The 8,217-nt window shown below is 42.6% G+C and overlaps 1 protein-coding gene across 1 annotated transcript in view; it reads right to left on the reverse strand.

Annotated features, from left to right (window-relative positions):
- NSUN3 (NOP2/Sun RNA methyltransferase 3) overlaps positions 1 to 7,241 on the reverse strand; it is a 30,541-nt gene extending 23,300 nt beyond the window's left edge. The window contains 3 exon segments of the mRNA XM_061629716.1: positions 1,881 to 1,991; positions 6,629 to 6,672; positions 7,208 to 7,241. Of these exon segments, the coding sequence (XP_061485700.1) occupies positions 1,881 to 1,991; positions 6,629 to 6,672; positions 7,208 to 7,241 (189 nt within the window).
- Between the last annotated feature and the right edge of the window lie 976 nt (positions 7,242 to 8,217).

An 8,217-nucleotide genomic window follows, 5' to 3' on the forward strand; every position in this document is an offset into this window, starting at 1 on the left:
TTTCAACAGCAAGCTCTATCTGTTAAAGCGAACGTTCATCTTATCTTCTAAGAGAGAACGCACTAACAGGCAAGCACCCTTCTTTCTATATTTTTCTTTTACTTGACTTAAATTGTTGCTGTTTAAAAGAGATTTGCCAGATTGATCAGTTTTTGACATCTCACTGGGGAGCCATAACTTCTCTCTGCTACGCACTAATTAATAGCTTATCTCTGTTTTTGTTGCAAAAAGCTGTCCTGGATTTGCATTCTAAAGATATACACAGAAGAGGGATTTCTATTCCAGATTTTTATTTTGAAAAATATTATACTGTTTTGAGATTACTCTCTTTTTGGTCTATTTTATTTTGACGAATCTGTTTCTTGACGATTGCCATTAATTGTTTCGATCCTGGGAACTGCATTTTGTTTACTTAACTATTGGAGAGATAAGGCTGTCTGCTTTGTTTATACTGTGATGTCACCAAGTTTGGAGAATTAACCCAATTGTTGCTGAAATAAGAAGTGGTTTTCCTATATTTTTCTTTTAAAATGGCAATTAAGAAAGTGGCTGAAAATCTGGAAATAACTATGTTTCAGAAAATAATGGATGAGATTGAGATAATGAAAATTGAATTGAGTAAAATGAAGCAGGAGATTAAAGATATAAGGGTCCCTGTGAGAGAGGTGACCCTGGAAGGGGTCCCTGTGAGAGAGGAGACCCCGGAGATTGGAACAGGGGTCCCTGTGAGAGAGGAGACCCTGGAGACTGGAATAGGGGTCCCTGTGAGAGAGGAGATCCCGGAGATTGGAACCAACGTGGAACAGGAACAAGATTTGGAGTCTATGGACTTTAGAAATAAAATCTATTGTTTGGAACTCAATGTTATCTCTGAAGAAATGAATGAAGATTCCAGAGATAAAGTTATCAATGGCATGGATAATCTTCTGGACTGGAATGATGTGATGGAGCCCAATATAGAGAAAATCTATGGAATTAACTGCAGCCATGTGACAATGGAAAAACTTTTAAGAGATGACCCAGTGTATTTTGAAAAAAAGAACAGAGATATGATTTTACAGCAGTATTTCAGCAACCTATTCAGAATGGATGGCAAGAAAATATTTGGGATAGAGGTAATTCCCATCAGACTCTTACTATATGACTATGGCTTTGACAGCAAGATTATTATGGAATACTGATAATGGAAGATTGGATATTGAAATTACTGGACTTAACAAGACTACTGAAGATGGAAGATGGAAAATGGAACTAATAGAGATAATAGAACAATGGCTACTGAAATTATTGAACCTAACAGATTCTGATGTGATGGATTAATTGAAATGTTTATTTTGACTATGGTTATGACAATAAGATTATCATAATTAGTAATGAGATGGATTAATCGATATGCTTATCTGGAAAAAAAAATTGATAGATATATTTCTTAAAGAATTGAAACCTCTCTTTGACTTTTTGTGGAAAGAATAAAGTAATGTTTATGAGATTTGATGATTAAGTAAGATAACTACTGGAGGAAAGTGATTTTATAATATGACTTAAGAGACAGGATTGTTATATATTATAGACTTATAACTGATTTGATCTTTGACAAATGGGAAGTCAATATTTTACTCTTTATTTTTTATTTTTGTTTTTTTTTTCTTTTTTTCTTTTTGTTTAACTATTTTTGATTTTGTTTTTTGTCTTTGAATGTTTTATGATTTTGTCTTGTATGTTTTATGAAAATCTGAATAAAAATTATTGAAAAAAAAAAAGAAAACTTACAACTTCACATTAGTTTGCATTTTGAGGAGCTACGTCTACTGTAATTATTTTATGGAGCATTGGTCAGGGGGAAGAGAAAGAGAGAGGGAGATACGAAACAGAAAATTGACCTGACTTGAGTCCCATGCTTCTCCCAATTCCTTGGAGTATTGTTTCTCAAAATGATCGAGAACAACTTGGCATATTTGCTTTTGAAGCTTTGATTCTGATTTTGTTTCCAACTTAGAGAGATAACAAAAAAGCATATATGAATACCAATTAGCCAAAGGTGTACTGTAATTTACACATTAACTGTATGTAACATTTAAGGTAAACAGCTGGTATAGTACAGTGGGGAGGACAGCCTGGCTGGGAGTCCAGACTCCAAATCCCCGCTTGTGTCTCCTGGGTGTAAAGGGCCAGTTAAAGATCACCCCCACAGTGAGTGGCTCAGGGGTTATGTGCCCTGCCACCTGTGCAGTCGTGGGCAAGCTGCATAGTCCCAAGGAGCCCAGTTGCCCCCCAGCTGGCAGTTGTGGACAAGGAAGGGGCTGGCTTGTGCAGCTGTGGCAAGCTGAGCAAGCCCTAGCCAGCTGGGGAGGACTAACCTCAGAGGGAGGCAATGGTAAACCCCCTCTGAACACCGCTTACCATGAAAACCCTATTCATAGGGTAGCCATAAGTTGGAATCGACTTGAAGGCAGTCCATTTCCATTTTTTCCAACATTTAAGATACTCTCTTCTCAGCAAATAACTGATGTTTCTAAAACTGCATGGCTTCTTAGGGGGTAGCTATGAAACGTGTCAGGAAGATCCTCTTCCACTTCACCTAAAAATAGCTTGGGTTGTAATCCTAGCCCCACTTACCTGGGAGTAAGACACAATTAATTCTGTAAGACTTCTTTCTGAGTAGACAAGGTTAAGATTGCACTGTTAAGTCAAGTTACACTTCTCATAGTAGTCTCCCAATATTCCTGCTATGCAAGTGCAAAAGGTGTATCTCAATTGTCCTGGATTATCTGTGGCATTCTTGATGTTGACCTAATCCAGTGTGGCATAACACTTAAGAGTATTAGTCTTTGACCTGCAAATACCAGATTCAAATCCCCACTCAGTTCACCGGGTGACCCTTGGACAGTTATTCTGTCTCAGTCTAAATTACCTCAGAGGGGTAAGGATAAAAACAGGTAGGGAATGGAAATGATATATGCCATTGTCCCAGGCTTCTTTACCAGCATAAAAGCATAGTTTAAAAATTAAACCATTTTTAGGCCGCCTTTTTATTTCTAAAATGTTTCTGACTCTTGTCACGCGTTGGGATCACTGCTGGCAAACTCCCAAGGTGCTTGAGAACCTAGAAATTTGATGGTGATACCTAAAAATCTGAAATACTTTTGACAGCAATTTGTTTTTACTGTTGCATCTACGTCTATTTTTTTTCCTGTGAGATATTTTAACAATGTAGAAAAGCGTAATTTATTTATTTTTAAAGAAAGAGTTCTGACTACGGTGATAATTAAAGTTCACTGCTCTTGTGAATTTTGTTCTAACCAGGTGTGTGGAAACCTTTGGCCCTCTGGATGTTGCTGAACTATGACACCTATCATCCCTCACCATGGGCTCTGCTTACTGGGGCTGATGGCAGTTGTAGTTCCAACAACATCTGGAGGACCAAAGATTCCCTGCACCACTTCTAACAGACCAATACAGCTTCCTGATTTGAGTCACTTCATTTCCCAGCCTTTCTTCCCACTGTGTTTTTTTGAGTCTCCTACAGTTGACTCAGGGGGATGTAATTTGCTGCCCACTGTCTGGCAGGAACAAAAAGCGGCCACAGGAGGAGGAGTGTTTTCTACAATGCCCCAGCAGGAGGCGCAACAGACAGCCTTTGCCCTGAAGGGGCAAGCAAAGAGGACACTGCAGTGGCTTCCTTTGAGCCTCCCCTACACCCTTTGGTTTTGGACAGTCTCATTGATTCCTTAGATATGATGGCAGTGCCCGCACGAGGGTTCAGGGCCATAGGCTTCTTGCCCTCAATCTCTGGATGGTTCAGGAGACAAAACAGGGCAAGCAATGGTTGTAAGGAACTACTTCTGATTGCTAGCTTGCTGTGCTCTACCTACTAACGTTGTCTGACATCAAACAGGGAGAACTGGGGCCAGCGGGTCCATCTAGAATAAGGAAGCAGAAAACAGCCCAATATATTTAACTGCCTGTAATGCAATGGCCACCTCTGAATACTGCTTGCCACGAAAACCCTATTCATAGGGTCGCCATAAGTCAGGATCAACTTGAAGGCAGTCCGTCCATCCAGCAAAGGACAAAATGCCCCCCTCCCCCATGTGCAGAAGATGGCTGGACTGACAGTGGAAATGTACTTCACTACACCGGCAATGGGATAGCCTCCACCACTGCACACCTGAGGGCAGCAGGCTCATTTAGGGGGTGTATGGTAGGCTGTGTGGTGCGCATACAGCTCTGATTTCCAACAAAGGGGAATGGCCAGGGGTGCTACTGGCCACCACTGCCCAGTATTTGCACATGAGATGGATGCTTCCCTCTGCCTTGGCCTTAATGATAGGGCCAGTCCTGCTGAACCCAATGGAGTTTACTTCTGAGTAGACATGTACTGAATTGCAGCCTTAGACATGGGAGACCAGGGTTGAAATCCCTATTCAGCCATGAAGCTGACTGGGTGGGCACCCTCGCTGTTAATTTTCAGGCATCTTGAGGCCTTTTTTGTGCCAACAAGCCTATCCAGTTTAAATTTTCCTGAGATTGGCCAGTCATTTTAGTAATCATTCTGTATTGTTTTAATGGTATTTTATGCTTTATTGTATTTGTGTACATTTTTGTCAAAAAGACTACAGTAATGACAACAGAAGATTTATGTAACTTTAAAGTTGACAATGAGGACATTGAACTTGTCAAAGATTACCAATACCTTGGCACAGTCATTAACCAAATTGGAGACAATAGTCAAGAAATCAGAAGCAGGCTAGAACTGGGGAGGGCAGCTATGAGAGAACTAGAAAAAGTCCTCAAATGCAAAGATGTATCACCGAACACTAAAGTCAGGATCATTCAGACCATGGTATTCTGGATCCCTATGTATGGATGTGAACGTTGGACAGTGAAAAAAGCGGGTAAGAGAAAAATCAACTCATTTGACATATGGTGTTGGATGAGAGCTTTACGCATACCATGGGCTGCGAGAAAGACCACTAATTGGGTGTTAGAACAAATTAAACCAGAACTAGCACTAGAAGCTAAAATGATGAAACTGAGGTTATCATACTTTGGACACATCATGAGAAGACATGATTAGCTAGAAAATACAATAATGTTGGGAAAAATAGAAGGGAGTAGAAAAAGAGGAAGGCCAAACAAGAGATGGATTGATTCCATAAAGGAAGCCACAGACCTGAATTTACAAGATCTGAATAGGGTGGTTCATGACAGATGCTCTTGGAGGTCTCTGATTCATAGGGTCGCCGTAACTCGTAATCAACTTGAAGGCACATAACAACAACAAATATATTTTTGTATACTGCTGTATGAAATGCCAGTATACAAATATTTAAATACTTTTATAAATAGTCTCTCTGCCTAACCTACCTCAACCTTTCCTCCAAGCTCACGGTGGTGTGCATGACCCCCCTCTATATTATTCTCACAACAAGCCTGTGGGGTAGGCTAGTCTAAGAGTTGATGACTGGCCCAAGATCATCCAGTGAGCTTCATGGCCAAGTGGGGATTTGAACTCTGTCTCCCAGATCCTAGTCAACTGCTACACCACACTGGCCTGGTTAGGGTGGGACACACAAATCTATCAGAATTTCACTCCCTTTCTTTTGCTGTGATACAGAGATAAAGAAGATTTGGGGGGGGGAGGAACTAACATAAAACCAGAGATCAGCATCTGATGAATAGTGAACGTTTTTTGGGTTCATTCTAATTATCACTGTGATTGAGCCCCAGTGTGCCCACATCAACCAAAAGGCAGCAGCAGAACTCTTTCTAGCTGGGGCTACTCCCTAACATCTTATGACAGCCCTGTATTGTGGACTGTTGTTAACATTTCAGGTTGGGAGTCATGCTGAGCCTCTGATAATGTTAGGCTGAGTTACTATATCATTGGTGCAGGTTACTGGGCAGGCCAAAACTAAAAACAACCGCCAGCAGGAAGTAGCACACAACAATCCTGCAATACAGTGCCTTGTTAATAATACAGCCAGCTAGAGGTGTGGCTGGGGCTGGTTTCTAGGTGAAAAATTCCCCTGCAAAACAACCCTCAGGTTTCCTTCACACATCAACTCAGTGCTCAGTTACACAGGCTCTGTTGACCTGCTTGTGCGATCCTATGCACGCCTACTCAGAAGTAAGCCCTACAGAGTTCAACGGGGCTTACTCTCAGGAAAGTGTGTACTAGCATCACAGCCTTTTAAACTTCAAAACCGAAATAATAAGGCGGGGTTCAAAACAGCAGGAACACTATCTTTTGCTACAACCTTTGTTATCGACTAGAAGTGGGGGGGACTGAGACCCACGCTGGTGTCTGATTACGTCGGCGTTAAAATCTTGCGTTTCTTCTGTTGTTTCCATGGACAACCCTTTGAAAGATCCTGCTTTCAATTTTATTTTTTATAAATGTATGAGTGCAGCTACACAGGACTTCCAAGATTGCCCCGGTAGTTTGCAAAGGGTATGCCGGTCTCAAGAAGGAGGGAAGTTCCCCCTCCCCCAAATGGGGAGGATCTAGTGATCGTCTGTTAGCAAGGCTCTGCTTCGCCCCTCGATTTGTTCGAAAAGCCTGGACTTCACTTCTATTTCCTCTTCCTCCTCCTGCTGCTGTTGGCAACGCACGCTTCACTCTCACCTGCTCCGTGACCGAGGAGTAAGTCTTTCTTAGCTGGCAAGCAGCTGCCCAATCTTGCGACTGGGACAGCTAGCCTAAGCGCCGCAGCGAACGCATGGCGTTTGGCAGGCAGCTGGGCCGCCCCTTTGGAGCGGAAATGGCTTAGCAGAGCGCAGCGGCGGGAAAAGGGTTGGGTTGGTTCATGGAGAGGGCAGCGGCCTCTCCAAGCAGGTGAGAGCTGCCGGCCGAAAAGCTGCGCCGGCTAATGTGGTGGTGGAATTCGGGACCCACGCTCTCTTTCACAGAAAGTACTGATTGACGTACATGTTCCCATCACTGCTAATGTGTTCTCTAAGTAAGAAAGGTGCAGACTTTCCAAGTTCCTTATTTGCTTGAAACTTCAAAACACTAAAAAAGAAAAGTTGACAGCTACAGAAACTTCAAGTCAAAGTTAACATGTCTCTGAACCGTGTATGCTATAATGCTGTGATCGGGGGACTCTCCTCGTCAAGAATAACAATACATTAATGCAATAAAAACAATCAGGCTTCTGATATCATAAATGCATAATGATGTCATAAAATCATAAAAAATAAGTACCTGTGGATGCCCGCCCCAAACTGTCATTATTCATGTCGTGCGCCCAGCAAAGCTCTGGGCTAGGAGGGACACACTGCTATGTTATAGAGGACACCCTCCCCTTTTGCGGGGTGTATGGTTTGTCCTGGCCCAGAGCAGATTTTTTGGGTGGGCATCTCCAGTTACTTATTTTTTTTTTGCCTCTTTTTGTCCATTTTTGTTTTGTGTAGATACCATTATTTGTGCCCTGCTCCCAGCAGAAGCTCTAGGCCAGGCAGGACACAATGGTATGTTAGAGAGGACACCCTCCTCTTTCTTGGGGTGTATATGTCCTGGCCCAGAGCAGATTTTGGAGTGGGCACCCTCAGTTACTTATGTTTTCTTGTGTTTTTGTCCATTTTGGTTTTGCATAGATGCCATTATTCATGCCCTGTTCCCAGCAGAAGCTCTGAACCAGGCGAGACACACTGGTATGTTATAGAGAACACCCTCCTCTTTCTTGGGATTTATGATTTGTCCTGGCCCAGAGATGATCGCGGGGTGTGCACCCCGTTACTTTTTCCTTCATGTTTTTGTCTATTTTGGTTTGGCATAGATGCCCTCATCCATGCCCTGAGCCCAGCAGAAGCTCTGGGCCAGGCAGGATGCAGTGGCATCTCATAGAGGACATCCTCCCCTTTCCTGGGGTGCATGATTTGTCCTGGCCCATAGCAGATTTTGGAATGGGCACCACGAGTTACTTATTTTTTCCTGTATGTTTTTGTCTGTTTTGGTTTTGCATTGATGCCCTTATCTGTGCCCTGTGTGCAGCAGAAGCTCTGGGCAAGGCAGGATGCACTACAGTCTTGTAGAGGAAACCCTTCCCTTTCCTGGGGTGTATGATTTGTCCTCGCCCAGAGCAGATTTTGGAACGGGCACAAGAAGTTACTTATTTTTTCCTGTTTTTGTCTGTTTTGGTTTTGCATTGATGTCCTTATCCATGCCCTGCGCCCAGCAGAAGCTCTAGGCCAGGTGGGATGCACTGGAATCTT

This window comes from Rhineura floridana, chromosome 5, assembly GCF_030035675.1.
Source record: "Rhineura floridana isolate rRhiFlo1 chromosome 5, rRhiFlo1.hap2, whole genome shotgun sequence".
Classification (NCBI taxonomy): domain Eukaryota; kingdom Metazoa; phylum Chordata; class Lepidosauria; order Squamata; family Rhineuridae; genus Rhineura; species Rhineura floridana.